At 47.4% G+C, this 23,873-nt stretch overlaps 1 protein-coding gene and 1 long non-coding RNA gene across 7 annotated transcripts in view; one reads left to right on the forward strand and one right to left on the reverse strand.

The window, feature by feature from the left end:
• Positions 1-23,873, reverse strand: part of RNF220 (ring finger protein 220) — a 329,460-nt gene that overhangs the window by 25,472 nt on the left and 280,115 nt on the right. For all 5 annotated transcript variants that reach the window (XM_074961894.1, XM_074961895.1, XM_074961896.1 and 2 more), the window contains 4 exons: positions 14,699-14,795; positions 13,329-13,415; positions 11,388-11,443; positions 8,997-9,075 (listed from right to left, as the gene is read on the reverse strand). In XM_074961894.1, coding sequence (XP_074817995.1) covers positions 8,997-9,075; positions 11,388-11,443; positions 13,329-13,415; positions 14,699-14,795 — 319 coding nt within the window. The remainder of the gene's footprint in view (positions 1-8,996; positions 9,076-11,387; positions 11,444-13,328; positions 13,416-14,698; positions 14,796-23,873) is intronic.
• Positions 13,899-22,938, forward strand: LOC141992603 (uncharacterized). 2 transcript variants are annotated; one of them, XR_012640621.1, is made up of 3 exons: positions 13,899-13,991; positions 20,696-20,913; positions 21,901-22,938. It is a non-coding gene; the product is annotated as an uncharacterized LOC141992603 (long non-coding RNA). The 2 variants fall into 2 exon arrangements; XR_012640622.1 differs by having other exon boundaries at positions 20,696-20,860.

Consider the following 23,873-nt stretch of genomic DNA (forward strand, 5'->3'; position numbering starts at 1 on the left):
CTTTGCAGGAATTCCAGTGTCAAACATCTGTGGCAGACTGACTACTTGCAACCCAGAAGGTGTGGGCTACCAGTGGGGCAGATAAACTGGGCTTTTATTTCACTGGATGAGCAGCCGAGATAGAAGGGGCCAGATCCTTAGCAGGTATAAATCTGCCTGTCACTGAGAATGCCAGTGTGCAAGTGACTCTGCTGGCAAGACGTCAATATTTTAGAAGCTAGCTTCCCCATTACCAAACTAAAAATCTCATTTATTGGGTTTGTTTATAAACTAGCCTCCCTTAAAAAGGCTGATTTATAATCCCGTAAAGGACTGTCACATATATTGGCACAGAGGCTAATTTATTGTCCTCTAGGGAAAAAGAAAAAAGAAAAAAAAGAAGCCCTCTTGCCTTGATTAATGTATGTTTTTGTATTGTAAGATATTAAAGAATGCTGCTTCACCTGTAATTATAGAGGAAAGTTTATTTTGGCGAAGTGCCCTGGCTCCTGGTTGCCAAGTTATGAATAATACAATGTTCCATCTTCTAATTTCCATGTTCTAAGTTGTGGATTCGGAGTGGGGTGCATGCAAGGGCACACACATGTTGGGCCAAGGCTCTAGGAGTCACGAGTGCCTCTATTTTATACTTGCTTGCACAACTTGTTAATACCAGCAGCTGTTTGCCAAGCTTGGAGTTCGCTTCCGACTAATTTCATCTTGATGCAAACCAAAAACATGGTCTCTTTTCTCCCCGCAGAGGAATTATTTCTCTTACACTTGCATGCACCATCGCAATATCACTGAGGGGGGCTTACCATCGCGGGGAAGCATTGTAAGCTGCATTTAGTTGGGACCTGGGTATAGATTCCCCAAACAATTAAACTTCGGAAGAATTAATTATGCTTTCACACTCCCCCTGCACACAGAGCCCAACAACATCTTTACAGAAGCAGGGAGTAAATTCAGGCGCTGACTGATTTCTTTGGCCTGCATTTCATCAGGACACATGCCCAGCCCCAGTCGAAACGGAACCAGATGGCACTCCTGAACATTCAGAATGCAAGGAGCCTCTGAGTCGGCATGTTTAGAGGCGTCTGTAGGGCTACATAGTATCCACTGGCCACTGAGAGTGATTTAAACAGGAGGTTAGAGAAACGCTGAGCCTATGCCAAAATTCTAAGTGCGCCATTTGAGTGATTACGGTTCTACATGAAATCTGGGAGATAGACTCCAGGGGTCATCCTTATTCAGATTTACAGACTATGTCCCCTGTTCCAAAGAGAAAATAAATGCAACTGCATTGCTTTACCAAAGAAGCTGCGGCGATCAAAGAAAGGTCTTACCCCAGAAGACTATTCTGATGCAGCAAGATTCTCTATCGAAGCAGCAGTGGCCATTTTAGGAAGCGATTTTCTAGGCAAAATTCCCAAATATGGATAATTTTATATCTGAGACTTTAATATGTCAGGTCGCCTTTCAAAGGCATTACCCATACTGGTGCTGCTAAAAGTATTTCTAGCAGGGTTCATGCACGGGCTCCCTGTTGCAACACAGGGGAAGCCTCCAAGGACAGCCTGTGCCGTTTGAAAATGCAGCTCTCCTCTTTAACGCGGCACACGGAGACGACAGGTTGCCGCAGACAGTATTCCATCTTGTTCTAAGGGAATATCTAACACCAGAGCTGGAGCAGAAACTTCCAGCCTGGGTAGACAGATGCGCGCTAGCTCGGATTGAGCTAAAATACCTTACAAATAGCAGTGTTGCTGCGATGGTGTGAGCGGTGGGATGAGCCAGCTGCCCTGAGCACGCAGCTAGTGTTTCTGACAGGATTGCGCTTGGCATAGCTGCCCCGTCGCACTGTCCAGACATGCCTATTTCTAGTGCACTAGCATGTGGGTATATCTGCCAGAGCTGGAAATTGCACCACCAGCTCCAGTGTAGACACACCCTAAGGATGAACCTATTTGGATTACAACAGGGCACGTCACGCAGAGATCTGTAGTCTAAACAGGCCGCGCTTCTATATTAGAGAACGAAGGTGGCCGTAATCTACAATCTTCCAGGCTGCTACAGTAGCATCGTGAATTCAAAGAGCTCTGCAGCTTTCTCAGGGCTTTAGCCTCTAGTTGATACATTTTGCAGAACTGCCAATTAATGATAATTGATTGGGAGTTACCAGGGCGTCACGATAACATCTCCCCAAGGTAGTTTCCTGGAATCACACAGCCTGCCCTGGAACGTTTACACTTAGGCTATTGAATGTCTCCTTGTGTGCTGAATGAATGGACCAGAATTGGTGGCATTTCAGCTAGCCAGCCAGCTCCCTTGCTGTGAACAGAAGGCTGCATAAAGCCACTGAAGGGGCCAATTGTATTTACATTAGGTTTCCTTATATTGCATTTTAACCAAGTGTTAGGCAAAAAGAAACCAGAAACCATCAGAAAGAGACAAAGCTGAAGAGCAATAATGGTCCACCCATAGGGCCATTTCCCCCTCTGCTCCAACCACTCCTTCCCATTTGGGTTAATCTAGATTGTACCAGTCATAAATGTACTAGATGGTAAACTCCCTGGCTCAGGGACTCTCTTTATGAGTCTGTCCAGTGCCCAGCATAATGGAGAGCATGACCGTGACCTCTGAATGCTACCATGGTAGCCGTTAAACAGCTTAGAGGGCCAGAAATCCATATTCTAAGCCCCTTATTTTCTGGAGTTAGTACACACAAAACTAAAGCACTATTTTATATAGTGGCCACATAAAAAATTGGTACATAACAGGTAAGCACAGCCAGGTCTGCTAATGAAGCAGGGCCTAGCTGACAATGCACTGCCCAGGACAGGGTGTTTGGTCACACCCTGCTGAAGCCTCCATCCTCCAGTGAGCTGAATGAATATGGGCACATTCTGATCAAACTCAGAATTCAGCCTATGATTAATAATAATTCTTATTTATTATTTGTATTACTGCGGCGCCTAGACCCTACTGCGTGTGAGGCACCACACAAACCCTCACTAAGAAGGCAGTCCTGCCCCAGCAAGCTTACAATCTAGGAGAAAACATTCAATCAAATCCTTGAAATACTGCAAACAATGCAATGGGGTCAAGAGGCCCTCATCAGAGGCATCATTAAGTGCAAAAGGCTGATTTTAGGGCCAACTCTCTCTGACAAGCTGCTCACACATCCAAGGGCAGAATTAAACTGCAAGAAGGCAGCTGTTTGTGTTTTATAAGCTAAAGTTTCTCTTACCTATGGAATAACCCCAATATTTCACAGGGAATCATCATCCATCTAACTGAAATACCCTCTAACGGCCCATCAGCCTCATATCCCTTTTGAAATAGCACAGCTGAGCACTTGCTGGGCCACGATTTATTTTTTACCTTCTCAGACATCTTGCTAACTCTATAGCTCAACAGTGACAGTCGAATTTCACACTGTGATAGCCCCCCATCGATTTCTCACTCTCGAGAAGCAACTCCGCAAATTAAAGTTAACAGCATTTCTGAAACTTTAAAAAAAAAAGAGAGAGACGTGAAGGGCAAAGATGCCTGAACTGCACCTCTGACACAAAACATCCTTCCTTGATTAGTTGTGGCAGGAGGAATACAAGTGTCCCAGAGCCAGGCACTGGACTCAGTGGAAAATGCATCTCTGGGCCCGGACTTACAGCCTGAGGCCTTTAGGATCTAAAGCATTATATAGTTCCTCCACTACGGGCAGCTGCAGAACATGTGTACACAGAGGAGGTGTAACGAGGGAAGCAGATTCCCCATGTTCTTGGGTGCACCTAGCGTAAAGGGAGATACCAGGCTCACTGACAGCTCTGAGTGCCCTTGGTTAGCTTGCCTTGCTGAGTTTTATACCCCACCAGGCTGCAGACGAATTGCTAACTAAGACTAACCAGGATTTAGATAGAGCTAGGTTGGCATGGTGATGATTTTGTTTTAAACTATTACCTGTACAGGCAATTTCTCTTCATAGCTCGAAGACAAGGGGCTAAGTTAAGAATCTCAGCCCGGCTCTCTCCTCCCTGGCAAAATCATTCTGAACTTCAGCCCCACGGGATACGCTAACACAGATTAACGACCCTACATGAACCCTGAGACCTATTCACCAGCCTTTCTGAAGAGCAACGTTACACAGTGGCAGACGTTCTGTGCACTTATTACGTACTGGCGATGGCATTTCAAGGGAGAACCAGAACCTTTAAAAAATCGACACGTAACCTCCCTCTGCCCAGTGACTGCAGGATTCAGCCGCAGCCCATCCCCACACTGGTCACTGCTCTTGTTTTTGTCTTAACTTGGGTTTCAATCCTGCATTTGGCTCAGTGCAGGCAAATCCCTGGGGAACCAACCGCAGCACCAGGCCCTCTGAAGGTACATTCTTCCAGGCAGGGACCTATTCTGTAGAGCCCCATGTCCACTATAGCACCAGCTCAGTATTATTGTTACTCTTCTCTATCTGCTTTTTTGCATTGGCATCCAAAACCCATTAATGGTTCGACATCTACGGAGCTGGGGCTGGGAGAGATTATCCTGATGTGTGAATTCATGGCATCTTCTCTCCAGTCCCCTTCAACATGCTGATTTAAGCGTAGATCTGTCTTTTTAGGCCAGCGATAATCTTCCGACTTCACACCCTCCCTGCTCCCATCTCCAGCGTCATGTCTGAGCAGGAGAGAAGCCCCCTGAAGAGAGCCATTGCTATTTCCCATGCTGCTCTCAGCGATTAGACTCTTCAGGCCACACCAAGTCAACCCAGCACCTTCGTTTGCTTCAATTCCACTAGTTTTGCCAGGGCCGCCGAGCTCCCCCTGGAATCGGTGTTTTTTTAAAGCTGCTTCAGAAAGGTCGGGGGGGGAGGGGAGGGGGAAGAGCAATGAAAAGAAAACAAACGCCATGGCTTTTCTTCTCTAAACCCCTCTCCTAAACACAACAAGCAGCTCGTCCAGCGAAGCATGATGAGCATGAAGTGTTATATAAAGAAGATAATTATAAAGGGATTTAATGCTTGGTGGGCTTAAATCGCAAGGTTTATAGCAAAGGTAGCGCACTTGCTTAAACAGCCTGGTGCTCTGGTTTGCTATTATGCGAGCAGCACTGATGGCGCTAACTGGAATCCAAAACAAGATTTGTTTTATGAAAAAAAGAGCACAGCCCCTTCCCAGCATGGATGGCAGCTCGAGTCCCACCTCCTTCCAGTTCTGTTCCATCCCTGATTAATGATGTTGTCTGCCTGATTTATGACCCACCCCAACAGATTAGAGTTTCCCCCTTCAACCTCCCCTCCGCTTCCTCCCCGCAAAAGGCACAGCCACACTCCGCTGGAAATATTAGAGAATTATTAAATAAACATTCATACGTCATGTCTCTTCCCATACTGAGCTCATCGCAGTCAACACTCGGCAGCCTGGGCCTGTTTGCTTTCATGCTGACACCAAACAGCTGGAGTGATTCATGGAGAGGCTGGCTACAATGTTTCATGTCATATATCATGCTAGCAGCGCTCCCTGCCCTGACTGAGATAAACTGATCAACCACAACGGACTGGAATGAATTTATGACAACACAAAATTGAGGAAAACAAATGGGAGGTGACCCAGTGGGCCACTAACCCAGACTCTTTCGCTGGCCTGCAATCTAGTTTGGTGGCAGAAAGCAAAATTGAACATTGGCACTCTGAATTAAGATGTTGGCTTTTAACCCCTGGGAACCCTGATTTCAAAATGGCGCCAGGTTACTTGGGTAACGTCTTGGGAGGGAGGGGGAAGGGAGAAAAGAGGTCACAGCTTCTGCAGCTCACAGCTAGTGTGACACACAACTACAAGTCCCAGCAGAGCATCTCCACTAGTGGAGGAGACCGGGCGTGTGTCTGAACGGTTACAGGAATCGATTACTCTCTCCAAGCCCAATGCAAAGCCCTGTCTCCAGTCCAACCAGAGGTGCGTTTCATTTGCTGAGGACTTAAGCCACCCTTCTCCCTACCCTATCCCCCTTTACTAATCCTTTAGAACTAAACAGCCTTGCTTCAGAAAGTTAATGGAGTCAAGATTGGAAAGTCCCACTAGATCCCGATGCTCCAAGCATATTAGTCCCCAGACCAATCCTAGTTCCATCTTGTCAACCAGTGGCTACCATCTGCCGTTCAAACACAGATGATGCAAGGGGCTAGGTCACTGGTAAGGGAAACAATGGAGACCTGTCATGGTACCTGGAAGTGGGGAAATCAGTGTGGACTTTCCTTGCATCTCTAGGCTTGTCAATTTGCTTGCAAGAGTGTCTTCTAAGGAAGCCTGAAGTGCAAATTCCATTAACTTTCAACCAAAGTACATCAGCGGCACGCCAAAACAAGGACAGTGTACTGTATCGTATTAGCTAATTAAAAAAATACTCTCCATGCCTAGACTTATTTTTGGAATGGGGGGAAGGAATGTCATTCTTATAACAGTAGGATCAATACATGGAATCACTACTAACTCTATTACCCATTGTTCGAAATGGAGAGCACAGCTGACACAGGTGATAAACCATGTGCTTCTAAACTTTTTAAAATGCTAATCAGATGCTACATGGAGCTTAACACACCAATCAATAACACCCAGATTTAAAAGCAAAAATTAAAGTTATGAACAACGGAGCAAAGTGCTTCGGCCTAGAACTTGCTGCAAGCGCCATCCCAAACAAGAAAAATGAAACCAATTTAGCTCCAGATTAAGAAACAGGAACTGGAGATGAATCAATTTAGCCTGTTGGGCTGGGTCACCATATATCATGGCTCCTCAGCGGAGTGGGAAGCAGCCAGACAGTATGAAACACCTCCTCCCCCGCTTTCTGTAGGATTCTAGGTCTGATCGCTGTTATCAATTAATTTAACTCAAACCCCCCCACGCAGGCAAACATGCAGAGCATCCAGGCTCCTTAAACAGCAGGACAGAAACTATATCTCACACACACACACACACACACACACACACACCTCACAGGGGAAAAAAGGGAAGGTGGGAATCCACCTCCAACACCATCTTACTGTCTGATCCTGACGGAAATAAAGGCCTTTAAATAAAAGCACCTCAGCTCTCCTCGTTCCTTTAAACGAGGAATTTCTTGGGAAGAGTTAATAAGCCAGTAAAGCTTTACCTGTAATTTCTAAGGAGTTTTGCCTGCCTTCCAGCAGCTCCAGCAGGACTGGGAGTTGAACTGGGGCAGGGTTATGATGGGACAGGACGGATGCACATATTTCACAATGTAGTTATTCTATGTGTTGTCTGGAAAGTGCTTGGGGATCCTTCAAAAGACTCTAGACCAAGCTTTAATAACCTGATCAAGGAGGTAAGGTCAATTTGTCACTTGAGCTCAAGTGTTCTGGAAAGGGTCAAATCCTTTTAGCTTTTCAGCAGGAGTGGATTTGGGAGGGTAGAGTCGCTGACTCTAAGGAGAGCTTAGGAGGCCCTATGGAAGGATGGGCAACAAACCAAAGGAGGGGGAGACAGAGGCCAATGGATTATTGCTAAGGGATTCAACACCTCTGACACAAAACACAAGAGTAGCTACTTTGAAGCTAGGTCTCCTGTTGCAGTGTTGTCAAATCCCAAAATTCTATGGTCTTGGTTTCAACCCACTGATTGAGAAGCATGAAAACATCAGATCTACACAGAGTATGAGCAGTGTGGATCACCCATGTCTGGGACACATGGGTAGAGAGGTTTTAAAACAGAAAAAAAAAAGATCCCAAGACCAGAGGTCGGGGCAGCAGAGAATTACCTCAGCTAACACCTAACCATGCACTAGTGCTTCTTAAAGCTTTAGCTGTTAGAAGTCTCCAGTCTGTAGGGGACACAAAACCTGAAGTCAGGCCTGGGCAGGTCAATGAGGAGAAGGAACTGGATTTCAAACGAATCTGAGATAAAGTTATTTGGAATCTGCAAGCACAGAGATTTTCCCCACTGCTTCGGTCTCATTCAGAGCCGTTTTATTCCTTGCCTGCTCAGTGTTGATTTTAGGCAATAATTGACTTTCTCTTTAAAAAGGGAATTAAAATGATCCACAGCAGCAGTGGAGGATCTTGAGAGTACTAAGCTGGGATTTCCAGAGGCCCTCACACGGCCAGGTGCCCAACAGCCAGGGTTTCCCCACAAGCCTTTAGGAAGAGGGTGGGAAGGGGCAAGCCACTCTGAGGTGGGGGGGGGAGAAGGCATCCCCAAAAGAGAGAAATCTGAAACAAACAGTGCCAAGGGCATGACATGGCTCCGTCCTAGGCCACGCGTACGTGCATGCTCTGGCTGGAAGTAGCTGGAGAAGGAGATGATCATCACACAGCTTAAGTGCTGGGTTGCAGGCTCCTGAATCAGGGGCAGAAGGCTGCAGATGAAACATGCTCAGATCCTGGGAAATGGAGGCTCAGGGTGTCTCCTAGTAGTGACCCTCTCTGGCTCACACAAGGACCAATGCTGACTGGCTCCATGGCGACGAGTATTCAGCCTTTGTCCTCAAATGGCAGCCTTTGGGCTGGTGCGAGTCCTTCCCATGGATAGAAGGAGGATGGAATAAGTAGGTACCAAGGCAGGGTCTGAGTGGGCAAGGAGAGAGAGCATAGGGGCTTCCTTTAGGAGAGGGATTCTGAAGAACACAGGGAGCTTACCAATAAAGCACACAGCCATCCCCGCTCCATACCACATGCCTGCTGGAGATCACTACACTGAGCGCCAAGACACAGAGGTGGGGTGTTTCCTTTGTGGACGAGGAATTGCTACGGAGCATGAAAAACAGAAGGCCTCACCCCATGATGGTGGAACCCCCAGTTATCAGCCACTTCAGACAGCGGGAGCTAAGAGCGGAGATAATGCAATGCTGATGTTTGGGACGGAAGTAGCTTATTTCAGGGATAACTGCTTCAGTGGTCAAGGGTCCAAATATGCCAGTGCGTGCCTCTTTGAGTTACCCTGACGCTCAGAGAGCTGGGGGCAATTGCTTCAGTTCCACAGAATGGGCAGGACTGTGCGCTTTATACTCACTTTTCGATGTCGCTGTTCTTACAGGTCTTTTGCAGAGCCTCCTGTTTACTGCTCTCCCCGTTACTTGTTGAGGGCATTTCTGTGGAGGGAAGGTACAGGGCATTTAATAAAAGGAAAGAGCTAAATGTGTAACAGGTGCAGGAGCAAAGGACCCAGGAGTCACTTTCCCAGAACCAACACTGCCTGCCTGTTCCTGGCTGTCTGAAAGGCCTAAGATCCAAGAGGGAAAATGAAAATTCCACCCTTGCCTCGCTTCCAACGGATGGCCCCATGGCGTTTGCTGGTTGTACCAGCTAAGATTTATTTCAGAAAAGGTTTGCTACAGCAGCCATGCAGACTGGGTTTCCAGCAAGGCAGGACTGGATGAAATTCCCCCCACAAGAGGAAAAAAAAATAAAAAGCCAAGATTTTCCAGTGACTGAGGGATTTTGGGCACACAGCCAGAGATGCCTTAAAGAGTCCTGACTGAAATTGCTGAGCACCTGCCCTCTGCAAATCTGGCTCCTACAAGGTATCTTAAACGGGGCACTCAAAGTCACTAGCCACTTTTGAAAATCTTGGCCAAAGAGTCTACACAGAGCAGCTTGTGATGTGTTTGAGTGACAAGTACTATAGAAACGCAAGCGAATACCAAGCACTAGTGCTGTTGTTTCTTCACCAACCCTCCGATACAGCTACTGAAGGAGAGCTGATTTATTTAATTCACTGTCTGTGGTAAGTACTCCAATTTCCCTTATCTAAGGCAGTTTATTCTCTCTTCTCTTAGGAAGCTATGTGGGTGCTGTGTCACATACAGGAAAGTGATTAAGAACGGGGAATATTTAATACACTTATTTATCATGCCCTTGGTGAGACCGTATTTCCTCACCCTTCTCTTCCCCTTCCCAGGTCCAAGCCCCACACTGGTTTGGTACCGTGCAGTTGCCCAAGCCCCTGGTTGTGGACTCTTATGAACAGAGGCCTGGGCGTCAGGTGCCCAGCATTCTACTCCCAGTTCTGCTACTGCGCTCCCTGGGCGACCGAGGGCAAGTCTCCTAATACCCCTCTCCCTCAATTCCCTCTTCCAGAAAGCAGGGATGACAGCACTTACCCAGTGTTGTGATGTGCTTGGGGCTCTACAGCGGGAACGTGTCCAGTTTTATTACTGGGGGGCTGCTCACACTTCCCACTAGTTTGTTATTGTAGGGCTGGGTATGTGCCAGGGGGCCACTGGCATTTAAAAATAAAACCACCCCCGATGGGTTTAAAAAACCCCCAAAGATACCCAAATGAGTATCAACGTAAATCACAGCTCAAACCATTTTCTCTGTTGCAGATCATTCTTGTGGGCAGCCTCCACCACGTATCCTCAGCTGGGACAGAAGCCAGGACCTTCCATGCTAAAAGCACAGGCCTCTGCCACTTGGACTAACGGAAGAATTCCCCGGTAACAGCAAGAGGAGGCAGTATTCTCTTACGCTGACACCAGAGGTGACATTATTAATTTCCTTTGTCCTTTTAAAAATGGGAAGGCAACAAAAAAGGGCAGCATTAACATGTGTCTGGGTCAAGCCACCAGCAACCGAACAGCGGCACTGGGGAGTGAAGCTCTGACAGCTGCTTAAGTGAATGGAGGAGGATGACCCAAGGCAGTGTGGTTTCTGCTGGGGAGGGAGAACTTCCATTACCATGTCCATTATTGCACAGACACTTCCTGACCAGCTGGGCAGGCTCCTCAGATACCATGCTACTAGACACTCCTACCACAGAGGCCAGTGCCCCCAGGACACCACCCTCACTATTGGACTGCTGGCCAGAAAACTCCCTGTTCTCTACAGATGTGATTCCAGTCTGACCCTCAGTGCCAAGAGACAAGATATGGCTCCCAACACAAGAGACCCCACTAGTTACCAACTGGCATCCTGTGTCACCAGGCCAAGCAGTCACCAGCTGGTTTGTTCCTTTAATTCAGACGCTATTTTATGACATCATTCAGCTCAACAGGAAGTTGGTGCGGCCTAATGGTCAGAACCCAGGAGTGGGAGCCCAAAATGCCAGAGTTCTAATCCTGTCTCTGACTGACTCTCTCCAAGGCTTTGGGCACGTCTCCACCTTGGGGTCAGCCCCTCAAAGGCCCATGATGAGGAATATGTGTGGGGACCTCTGAGATCCTCAGAATAAAGGTGTTCTGCAAGTACCGAGTATTGTTAACGATACTGTTTGGGATCAAAGAACTATGTATACACAAGATCACTGTATGCTTCTATTGACATGCAGTTACAATGACCACTACAAAGGCAAGTGGCTGCAACTCGAAAAAAGTGTAAGATAAAACCCCCTCCCCCATCCAAACCAGCAAGAGAAGATCTTCATGTTCAGGATGGAACAGTAATTTATGGATCTAACACTCACCATCGCTGGCCCATTTGGAAAACTCTGGCGTTATTCGGGTACTGGGCGTGCCACCACTAAAAACAGAGAAGAGACACAATGCTGAAAGCAGGTCACGGAGAGTCCGTGGCTCCTACAACACTCACAAGCCTCACTGGTTTTTGTAGGTTTCAACAGCTTAAATACAAACATTCCCTCCCACTTAAATCTGGGCATCAAAGCAAGGGACTAGCCTTCTCTAGAACTGGGCTTTGTGCTGGCAACTCCCCCTGGTCTTGTCCCACATAGTCTGTGTTGAACCACTCAGTGGTTGTGATGTTGACTGAAGGCTTTGGATCCAAATTTCTTCCCTTGTAACCTAAAGCTGAGTTTTGCACCCCAGATTGCAGAAGCAAAAGGCTTAATGGCTAAAGGCTTCTCTCTATGTTACAACAGACTCTCCCTCTAAGAATAACTGCACCTTCTCACAGGCATGGCCTTATAACGCTTCAAATTTGGGACAACCATTGCACTAAAGCATGTAGAACTGGCAACCATGACCAGTCACTTGTGAGCCAACAGAATAAAGGAGACAACAGCACAAGAGAATCTTTAAAGGAGCCTTGGTAATTATGAGCACTATGTGACATTTTCAGCTCTGTGAGCTAAGAGGGTTACATTAAAAGGGTAATCTAGCCTCCCGCTTCAAGGCATGAGCTAATAATTACACCCTGCATTTCTCCAGAGCCTTTGGCCAGAATTTCAAAGCACTTTGCAAATATTAAGTATAATCACCCCCATTTTACAGATGGGGCAAATGAGTTGGAGAGGGATTCAAGGACCACAAGGCAATACAGCGTCTGAGTGCCAGAGCCACATACGGGAATGTGACCTCGGAGGTTCCAGGCTCCTGCTATAATCCCTAAACCACATCTCCCCACTACTGTGTGCAGGCACTGGCAAGGGATTCCCCCTCCCACCTCCCCATCACAATGTGCTCATCTGGTGAGGGGGAATGGTTCTACTTCACTCTGAAGCATAGCGATTGGCCACTGCTGAAGGCCCAACGGTCTGATCCAGCATGGCGAACCCCATGTTTCTACAGAGTGGAACCTAATTTCAAGCCACTGTCTGTGACAGGCTAAGCAGTAAGAAAGCTTCATTCCACTGCTTTATCAATCACTTCAACCTTGACCTCACTGAGGACCACTCAGTTTAAGAGACAGAGGGGAAATTTAAGCCCTATCTCCATGCAGGGCAGAGGGCTAGAAAAACAACCCTACGTCCCTGTTAACAGTCATTTTGTTATTTGCCTGAAGCACTTCCCCAAGCGCCTGGCTCACATCGTGCTCTGGCTGCCTGCATTTCCCAGCCTGGAGCAAGCCAGGCAGTGCTCTCGGCTCCAAGCACAAAGGCCTGCCACACGAGGGAGCGGCGCAGACCTGCCCCAACTCCGTGCTGCATGCAGAGGGGTCCACTGGCCTGTTCTACACCACCCCGGGCAATCCCATACACGGTGCTAGCTGACACATACTGCACAGAGCGCTATGGCATGCAAGCAGCAGCCGCATTGACACAGATCTACTCAACTCTAATCCGCTCCGGGGAGTGGCAGAGCTCAGGGCCCCCGGCCGTAAAAGGTCTGCCCAGAAAGGGATTGCAGCTCCACAGTGTCTTCTCCACCAGAAGTTAGCAGCTGGCCAATGTTGCTCTCAGAGTAGGCAGCTACTGCAGGGGAGTGGGTGTGGCCAGAGTAGCTGGGGAATGTGCTTTGCAGGGACTTCTACGAACCCCTAACCATATCCTTATTTGCCCCTTCCTACAGCACGGGTGGGGAATTCAGCCCAAGCCACATGACTGTTTCCTTGGGTGGCTTTGCCTCTCCCTTGCCATGTCGCACACACACTTAGCTGAACAGGGATTTCCCCTTCAACTCACACCCAGCCAGTTTGGTGAAAACCATTACAAAGCCCACGTGCTTACTTTAAGACGGCACCGCGGAGTGCCTCACGCTCTTTGGCTTCGCCCGGCTCTTCCCCGGTGCAAGGGATGATATCTGCCTCTGTGTACCTGAGCACAGAGGGTTAAGGAGCAATACAGCCTTGTCAAGGGTGAGGAGTGGGTGCTCTGCATTACGCCTGTTTCTCGGCACTGGGGCACTCCGCCAGCTAACTTTGGCTACAAAGGATACAGAGCGAGTTCATTCGGACAATCTACCTCAACAGCTAGCTTCCCGAAGCTTTGATTTCAAAGGCAACATGGTAACAAACTTAGACAGGAAGGTAACGCCCTGGGCCATGTGGAGAGATTCCTTTGATAGTAACATGTGGGAAGAGCTGTTATGAGAGAGAGAAATTCTCAATCTCTCTCTCTCTTTTTTTTTTGTTGAAGAATACCAACCTTGGCTTACAGACACTTTAGGGCTGGATCCTCTGCAGGCATCAGTCAGCACAGTGCCACTGCCTCTATTAGAGAGATGCTGACTCACAGCAGCTGGTGCAGGTTTAATTAAATTCCAGAATAGAGACAATAAGTCTCACCACCCCCAAATGTCAGAGCGTAAACACTGCCTTCAGGGGATTCAGATCGCGTGGCTGCTCCCGCTCCTGCTAGATGCCTGCATTGAACAACTACTGGAGATGCAAGGTACAGTCCAGTTGCTCTGGCCCCAATTTCTGGATGGAGGAGCTCCAGTCCTAACCAAATAGTTGGAGCAGAGCAAGTGCGCCGGAAGACGGGTGGGGGTGGGCAGACCATGGCCCCATTACCTTTTAGTGGCCTTAAGGATGAGCAATGGGAGGGTAGGGGCGGAGAGGAGTGAGCAGGTGGTGGGATCTTGGGGGGGGGGGGGAGGGGAAGGTGGCCTGGGAGCAGGGACGAGGCAGTGCAGGGGCGGGGCTTGGGGGAAGGGGAAGGGCCACGGTTCAGGTCCTGGTGGCCCCCTGCTTTTAGGGAGCTTCTGACACTCCTGGAGCAGAATGCATCTTGGGAAAATCTGAGAGCAGGAAAAAAGGAGATGGAAGTGTTGTGTCAGAGACATTAGGGAAAATAACCCAAAGGATCAAGTGTCTGATATTTTTCCTATGTGCTTCACCCGCTGGGTCTGGGGTGAGAAATGATGACCAGGGGAGACTCTTTAATGGGAGTGAAAGGGAACTGCAAAGCAGATATGCGTACTGGGGACTGCTCCTGGACCAAGGAACATCTGAGCTGCGGTGTGGGGAGCTGCTGGCATTTCTCACAGGGGCTGAGCCTGGCTCACTCAACGTTACACAGAGCAATGCTGTATCACGGTCTCAGAAACAGACACATGGCTATGGTTCCACTGAGTAAGAACCTCTCAAAAACGATACTGTGGTTTCCCGTATTCCAGCGTGTCATCTCCATCCACGTCGAGATCAGCATCGCTATCCGGATTCTCCTTGCCACTGCACATAATGAATCCAGAACCTGGAGGGAATAAAATGGGTGGACTATATCACGAATCACTGCGCCGTAGCAAAACATCTCACAGAGCAACAGCAGGAGATCCCTTGAAAGAAATCCTAGGACAGAGGCTAGGCTGTGTGGGCTATCCTTCAGAGCTCAGTCACGTGTTTTGAACAGATTAGCCGCAGGAACCAGTGCCACCGACTCCTCTGGATCTCTCTCATGGGACCTCTCTAGGAACAGGACAGTACATAAACATATCGGCAGGAAATGCTTTGACATTTCGTGGGTTTATGCTGTCCATCAGAAAGAAGGAGACAGTTTAATTTTCCATTATGAAGGGAATTTGAGAGATTTCCATCACCCTCATCATAACTTTACTTTTGTAGCAAGGAAAAAGAGGAGCTTGAGGGTTATCGGGGGTGTATCTCACTCATGGCCGAAAGCTCAAGCACCAAAATAAGTTACTGGGTGTAGCTAAGTTTGTTCATCACGTGGTATTTCAGCCAAACACGAGGAGATAAGGCCAGTGGAAAACAGTGAATTGCATCTTCATTATGAGGACTATCCGTGGGACCAAACAGACACCCATTTCTGTAACGAGTGTTGTCCTCGGCTTAATTTTGTCCAATATTAAATGCTCATGAATGAGAATAAAACTACTTCTGGGAAGCAGATAAGGAACACACGAATGTTAAGGGTGCTAACGAGCGCTTCTTATGCAGTCAAAATCCCTGTTGAAGTATGAAGTGCTGCACAGGCCCAGATCCTGTGAAGTGTTAAGTGCCCCTGACTAACTCCCAGGGGAGCTGAGGATGCCCAGGCTCTCGCAGGATTGAGCCCCCTCACATGCTTAGTAGAAAGTACTTCGGAAGCCACATAAGAAGTGCTAATCTTTAGGAGAGAGCCAACACAGGCAAGAAGCATCTTCAAGCATTGTTGTTAATCGCTTTATGGGCATGCCAGGCAGGATCAGGTTCTCTTGAGCTAAATGTTGTACAAACACAGCAAGAATGTTTACACCAAACAGTTACAATTCAACATCTCTGTTGACCAGTGGGGAAACCGAGGCACGGAATAATTAAGTGACTTGCCCAGGGTCACACAGGGAGTCTGTTGCAGAGCTGGGAAATGAACCCAGATGTCCTGAGTCCCAACCCAGTACATAACCACAAGGCCATCCTCCCTCTGTGTTGAAGGGCTGTACCAGAGTCAAAACATTTTGGTACCAGATCAATAACTCTGGCTCATGTCAGCGTGTTCCTTAAGCCAGTTTTAATTGGGCTTTGAGAGCAAAGGCCTCTTGTGCAGTGTGAATGCGCCCAGGAGGAAAAGAGGTGGTGAGTTTCAGTTAGGGATACTGAATTTGGGAAGGATTATTAATTGCACCCCATAAAAACAGAAGTCCCTCCATCCCCCGAGTCACCCTCTTGACAATACAAGGGCCTGACTCTTCTCCCAGTCCAGTGTGCTCTCAACCCAGTTTATGCTGTCAATACCGGATCTGTGTCCCCCTCCCTGACCCCCCCCATGGTGGTGGAGCAGTATTTCTAGCTGGCTATATCCCCAGTGGGAGCTAGACAGGATACAGATCTCTTTCCAAGGACACCACTCGAATGCAGTATGTCACTGTCAGTCTCTGAGAATGTACAAGGTATCAGTTAAGCTGCTAATAAAATTTGTTTATAAAGACTTGATATTTCTCTTCCCCTGTATAAAACGAGGGCCTTTAAAAAGTGGCACTTTTAGCACTCCATCAGTTTTCAGGATCACCTCTCCAGATTAACTCAACCAGTCCCTGCCCCCAAAGCAACGACCAGCTTTAAATTTTCACGAGAGCTGCCAAACTGCCATTATTGACACCTGGATAAGTGCAGCACCCAACACCTGCTTCTGAAAGCAAGGCACGGCTTTGTGATAAGTGGCACAGCCTTCAGAAGCATACGGGCCAGCCCTGCAGCCTGGCTGGGGCAGTGCCTTTGCCAGCCAAGCCCATCCGATGCGTTTCAAGTACGGGCTGAGTCGTGCTGTATGCTGGCGGCCAAAGTACATCCTAAGCTTCCTTCTCTCACAGCAATGCCTCATCCACTAAATCTCGACTCTTTCAGTTCATCAGAATGTTTGGGAGAAGATTTAAAGTAATACGAGAGACCTGTCAGATGAGCTGGATGTTCTTTCAACGCTGCCTGAGAACTCACAGTGAGAGATGTAGTGGTAATTTACAAGCATGACATTAAACCTCCAGTAACACCATCTTCTGCACCTGGCATTACTGTAGCCCATCACTTCTCAAAGGCCATAAGCTTTGGACGTACAGGTCTTCATTTTTCTTTCAAAGAGGTGGGAAACACAAATCATGCAAAGCTGGAGCAGTGACTGGTCAGTCCCAGAAGTGATTTGAATGTTAGCCAGATAATGAATACTTGGAACAAGTACCTGAGGGCGGTGGTGGTGGTGTCAGGGGTCAATTGAGTGTAAAAGGGATTTCTCCTTTGTTTCCTCTATCTGCCCGTCCCTCTGCAAGGATGCCACGCACAGGAAACAAGCAGGTTCTCATCTATTTGGTTTCTAAATCGTCCAAGCCAAATACTCCGGTGGCTCATGGTCAGAGTTTAAGAGTACACAGCCTGGCTTCGGTGGTGTAGCTTACCAACATTAAGGCATCTGATTTCAGAACCCGAACCCCATCCTCAACAACTCTCATTTGTGCATGGGGAAATCCTTTTTAAGGCTAATAATGATGGCACTAACAACTCCTTTGCTAGCTCCCGACTCTGCCCAGCTTTGGAAAACACTAGCTCAGAAATGTTCTCTATCACATTCACAGTAAAGGTATTATCCCTCCCATGAAGCCTGCCCTGAAACAGAGCCAGAGCTCATTCCCAGCTTCTGGCAGTCAGAGTCTAGGGACACCAACCCTGTCCAACCCTAAGAGCCACTGATGGACCTATCCTCCATGAACTACTCTAGTTCTCTTTTGAACCCTGTTATAGTCTTGGCTTTCACAACATCCTCTGGCAGCGAGTTGCACAGGTTGACTGTGTGCTGTGTGAAGAAGTACTTCCTTTTGTTTTAAATCTGCGGCCTATTAATTTCATTGGGTGACACCTAGTTCTTGTGTTATGAGGAGTAAAAAAAACACTTCCTTATTTACCTTCTCCACACCAGTCATGATTGTATAGACCTCTATCATATCCCCCCTTAGTCGTCTCTTTAGTGCTAGTTGAGTTCAGACTAACCCCAAGAGACTAGTGATTTTGGATGCCTCAGTTTAGGGGCAGGTACTCAGCGCTTCCTGCAAGTCAGGCCCTTTAAGCCACATCAACTTGGGTACCCAAAATTGCTACTCACTTTTGAAAACCTTGGTTTAATGGTACTAATGGGAGCAGTGCTGTCCAGATGCAGTGACGGGTAGCAGGGGCCGGCCAGCACCTCATGGGGAGGGGAGGAGGACGACGGGTGTGGGAAGCCATGAAGGGGTGTTACGAAAGAAGATACTTTATTAAGATCGGACGTAGCTAGAAAGACACGCCAAGCAGGGCAGCCTCCTCAAACCAGGAGCCCACTGTAAACATTCAGATGTGTAGCAGCACAGGGGTATTCAGAGAAGAGGCTGGAGGGCATGTTTTCCACACTGATCAGCTGAGGGCTCCCAGTGCTGGGCCTGGAGCGGCACACTCAGAGGTTAATCCCAGGTAACCCTGCCCTAGGCATTTTTCAAACACACAATCCTGACTTCACCTAATTTTACCAAACAAGAGACAGGATTCTTGTAACAAGAATGTGAGTGGTTATAGATTATGCATTGTCAACAAAATTGAGTCAGGAACTGTATTTCACGGTCTGTGGAACAAAAGCAAACCCCATACCTAGTGGGCAAGTCAAAATATAAGCAATGCTATTGATCAGTTTTAGAAATTCACAGGTTCCTGTTCTCCAAGGGAAAAACATGTTTCTGAGAGGTGTCAAGATTGAACAACAAGACCATTGATCCTGGAATTGCCACTACATATAGGAGAATGCTAGAGAATAGGAGGCAACGCACAACCTGACCCGAGATCAACTTGTGAAACCGATGGCCCATCACACATACTTTCAAACATGTTTCACCCAAGGGAAGGTTAGTTTTAAGGCCAGTTCTGATAGGTCAGGGTTTGAAGCCAGAGTTTTAACTTCTCCCTCCTGATGTAACTTTTCTGGTGTTGCCTCCCTGCACAAAGCCAGCAAAAACACCCAAGCAGCTGTTCAAATATTTGACGTCTGAACCGCTTGACATTAATTATTCATCTCAGGTTCATTCAAACCAGATTTCTGGACAAGTGCTGTTATAAATGGATCAAGAGGACCACTAAATGCAAGGAAGGCCTGATAGAAGCAGGTGTGATCCTAACTCACTCAGTGTAAAAAGGGCTCAGAACTCCCACCTCCTGCTTACCCTTTGCCATGGGCATGCTGCCATCCAGAAACAGGGAAAATATGCAACGGAGTGTGGGGATGGCTGCAGAGCGTAGGGTGTACTTGGTGGCACTTTTAAAATCGAGGCTGTTGTACTAGAACAAAATGTGAACCTCCAGGAGACACCACATCACATCGTTACACCCAGCTGATTTATGGCTCATTACAATGCGATGGAACATGAGAGGGGTTATTCTGGGCTGGCTTAGTTGTCTGTAGGTGACACAGTAATTCACGGTTATCGGCAAAGCCACCTACAGAGGTTTAACACCAATGCCTCTCTCCTCTTCACAGAGAGGACAGTTCTGAGGACTGAACTTTATGCCAACATGCTAATAAAGTCATGGCGGTCACCTGAAAGTTAAGGTGTAAGTTTGATCTGCGAATTTGTAAGAGGCCAGATCCTGCAGCCACTACTCACATGAGAAGCCATGGATTATACAAGAAAGGAGAGTAGGATAAGGCCCAAAGTGCATTGTAATTACACTGCTTTCGGATTAAAAATGAACCCTGTCACATCATTCCATTTTCTAGCTGAAGCATTCTTCTGCTTATGTTGTGTGTTCTGTCTGCAGCAGACACTCATATGCTGCCCTCTGTGATAACACTAACCCTCCAGGTGCTAAAGCAGTGCAATTCTCTGACAGTCTTAATCCTAGCTGCCTCTTTAAGGGTCAGACAAACAAGAGTGAGCAGGTAGGTCAGACACTGGGGCCATTAAGCCAAGAAAAAACAAAGTTACAGCTCTGTCTCCTATCCCCATTGCTCTTGTAGCCAGGTGCACTGACAAGCAATTCCAGCACTGCTGTTGAGTGGCACCTTTATAAACCATGTGACAGTTTGGGAGACAAACTCTCCCATCAATCAGAATGTACCTATCAAGATCACTTACCTAGAGTGTCTGCAGCCCTCCGGAATGGTGTATATAGCGTTACTTTGGCTGGCCTCAGAGTAATCGCCCTTAGCACAAGATCCAGTTATTTCTGAATATTCTAGGAGCTCAGAATAAGTAACACTGCCACTGAAATACGGATGTGAAGCTTTGCAATATGAAACCAAGGAGGCCTATTTCGTACACATCTTGGCTACCATGCAGGCCGCAGGCTCGAAGGAAAATGGAAGTGCTTCCCAGAGCCTCCTATACATGGAGATGGATACCTGGCAGAAAGTGCTCGTTTCTTCTCACACAAGTTTCCACAGCACCCCTGTGTCTTCTCCCAAGCCTGGAGGTTGCCCCTTGTATCTGGAATGACTTTTCCAACATTGTATGTCACACGGTCTTCCTCAAATGCCACCTCCCTCTACATGCCCTTAGAGTACAGCTCATCCTAGCATTTTCAGGGTATACAACTCAAGCTGTCTAAGATCACAAGTCATTAACTGAATATCTGATTTAGATTACAGATTTAGAGAATAAAGAGATTTTACAAGGGACCTGAATTCAAGCTTGTGTGTTTCTCCTATAGGAACTGACAACAGATGCTCAAAGTGACAGCGGACGCTGCTTCACTTGTTTGCAGTATCAGCAGCAGCTCTTGCAGGGAGGAACCCTGAATCTACTTGGAGGCTGGCAAAGCTGGAAACGGAATGAAGCAAAGTTATGCAGACGGAGATGACCACAACCCAGCACGGTAGGCAAAGCCCTCCTTGGCCCAGGCTCCACCACTCAACTCAGTCCCAGCGGGTGAGCTCGTTTGTTCAGTTTTAAGTATATTTGTTTGGTGTGCGCTACAAATGCCAACCCAACAGGAGACACTAACCCTTCAGTTCTGTGCTCCCTGCCATGTTGCAGTTATTTGTATTCCTGTAGTGCCTAGCTGCCCTACTCAGGGACCGCGACCTCACTCTGCTAGGCACCGTACGCAAAGAGAACAGAGACTGGACTCTAAAGGACAAAATCCCTCCTGGCATTCCTGAAGGGTCCCACTTTTCATCTCCATTGCTCAGACCCTCAGCAAGCTGAGCTGATAGGGACTGCACCACCCAATTCTTAACTGACCAGAGGGACGGGAAAGGCAACAGACCAAAGCATGAAACCCGGGTTGTAGGCTGGGATCGAGCTGGTGAGTGCTTGGGACACCCTCGTGAAGGAGATCTGCGTTCTAGCTGCTGGGCTCCAAGGAGGGAGGGCTTGAACGCTTGTCAGGAACATTATACAATTCTCAATTCCTCCTTCAAAAATAAAACATTTAACAAGCGGGTCTGAATCCAAACACAACTCTGTAGCGCTCAGGCCTGATGGGGGCTGAGTTGGCTGGAAGAGAAGCCTTTGTGCTGCTCACAGGTAATTTCCACAAGTTCAGGAAGAAAAAGCCTCCTGTAAGTTTCCAAGACTGTAGGTTTTGCTAATTACCCCCAACCAACACCACCCACTGCAATAACTCGCCTCAGCAAAGCCTCCCCTTCTAGCACACGCACTATATTTTCTTAAAGAAATGTCACTCACCGGCTCCTTGGAGAGCAAAAACAAAGAAGGCAATAAAAGCATTTTATGCAGAGACACCGCCAGGCCCTCACAGGCTTCCTAAGAACAGCTCTACCCTGGGTTTATTTCCTCAGCTGCTGAAATAGCCCAAACTAGTGCTAAGAGAACAAGATGGCACAGACGTGGCTTTATTTTTAAACAGTGCATTGGAAGGAAACAGAACGCTTTTTCTTTCTCTTTTTACAGAGGGGAGCAGAAGAGGAGGCCATCCTAATCAGCCATCTTTCTCCAGATCAATAATGTTTCACCGGATCCAATTATCAGACAGTCAAATGGTTCCTCTACTCCCCTGTACCATAGGATTTAATATACAGGTATTCTGCTAGCAACTTTCACCAGGGGAAATGTACATATCAAGATCATGGAAAGCCGTTTACAGGACAGAACTGTATTTCCAAGTGATGTCAGGAACCCAAATCCAGTTCACATGAAATTGCAATTTGTGAGGGAAATGGACACAGAAGAGCACATCTGCACAGACCCGTCCAGTAGATGTGTCCCTCCCAGGTTACCCCCGAGCTGGTAGGTAAGAGTGTGCAGTTTGGACACTAGACTGAAAATCAGTATCCTAGAGACCTGTAGTGATCTTTACTAACAACCAGAAGAACAGATGGCTTTTATGAAAGCGCTGCATAGCATTATGGCCACTAACAACATTTGGTAGCAATACATGCCAATATAAGGGAAATAAAACACATGGGTCAGGACACGAGCTGATCACTGCAGGGGTTGGGAAGGAATTGTTTTCTCCCGCACACCACATTGTGGCATTGGCTAGGAATATCACAGGGATTTCTTTCATGTCTCCCTGTGAAGCATCAGCTGGAGGCTGCGGCTGGAGGCAGTGAAGTGGACACTCAGCCCAGTGGTCTGATCCAATATGGCAATTCCTACCTAGCTTCCTGGAGCTTTGTGCCTGTGTAACACACTGAGGGACGAGACTGCAGCTTCGCATCTATTTGGAAAGCTGCAATTCAAACTCCACTGCTGCAATACAAAAGAAGAATCAGAACCATGGTCTTAGCAGCCATTGGCTTGATTTCCATGATCGAAGAAGGGTGGCTCTGAAAGCTTTAGTTCCCGTAGCGAGAGGGTGGAAACAAAAAAGGGACGAGGGGAATTAAAGTAATCTTGAATCACTAAGCAGATTCACATCACTGGATCAATAAGCACCGCTGACAGGGATCACAGGAATGTCGCAACTTTGCCAATAATAAAGCAGCACAGAGGAGCCAAGAGAATGCCTTTTCTAAAGCAGCCGAGCATGAAGCAGCGAGGCTGGTGAACAGCTGAAAGCGACACCCCAGCTTACCAAGGCCATCGCCAGCCGCAGGCCCCATTGTCATTTGCTTTAAGTAATGATAGGCAGAGAGATTTTATTTGTGGGTGGAGGAGGGTGGGTGGAAACAGTCACGGGCTGAAATAACAAGGCCTAAATTTCATAAGCCAAACCCGCATGCTCTACTCCAAACTAATTCTTTTCTAGGCCAGAAAGAAGAAAGAAAATCAGTGTTAATTTAATCAATTGATCAGCCTATTGATTGCGAAACTGGAGATGCTAGTTAGCCATGTGCAGTAATGCCCTCAAATCTGAAACCACAAAACACGCCATTGATTTCTTCACTTGCTGCTCCAAAAGAAAAAAAACAAACAACAACAACAAAAAAACCAAGATGCACTTTCAAAGGAAAAAGCAACTTCCCGGCCCAGGGAGAGGATGCAAGTGAATCAGACTACAAGCCAGGGAACAGGGATAGCGGTGTCTTGTGAGTTTCAAACTGAAATTAGTTACAGATGCAGTCACGGTGTCTTGTGTAAACTCTATCGATTGGGTAGCTGACAGCCTTAGAAGCCTCGATGCTAGGACAATCAATCGGGCTGCAGTGTCACCTGCCACTTTGCTGAACAGTTGACAATGCAATTATCCAGTGTGGAGGCAGGGAGTTGGCGTGTGTCAAACGCAGTTAGCCACTTTCCGGGCACTACTCGATAATGCGTTTCACCGCCTAGCATAAGAGACGACATGCAGAGACAGGAGCTGTTTAGAGCCATTGAGACCCGCACGCGCTTTTCCTTTAGAAAAATCTCACTGCCCCAGACTTAACAACTGTATTCTAAAATGCTATTAAAATCATGTCAATCAGCTACTTGGTGGTTAA

This window comes from Natator depressus, chromosome 8 (genome assembly GCF_965152275.1).
Source record: "Natator depressus isolate rNatDep1 chromosome 8, rNatDep2.hap1, whole genome shotgun sequence".
Lineage (NCBI taxonomy): Eukaryota > Metazoa > Chordata > Testudines > Cheloniidae > Natator > Natator depressus.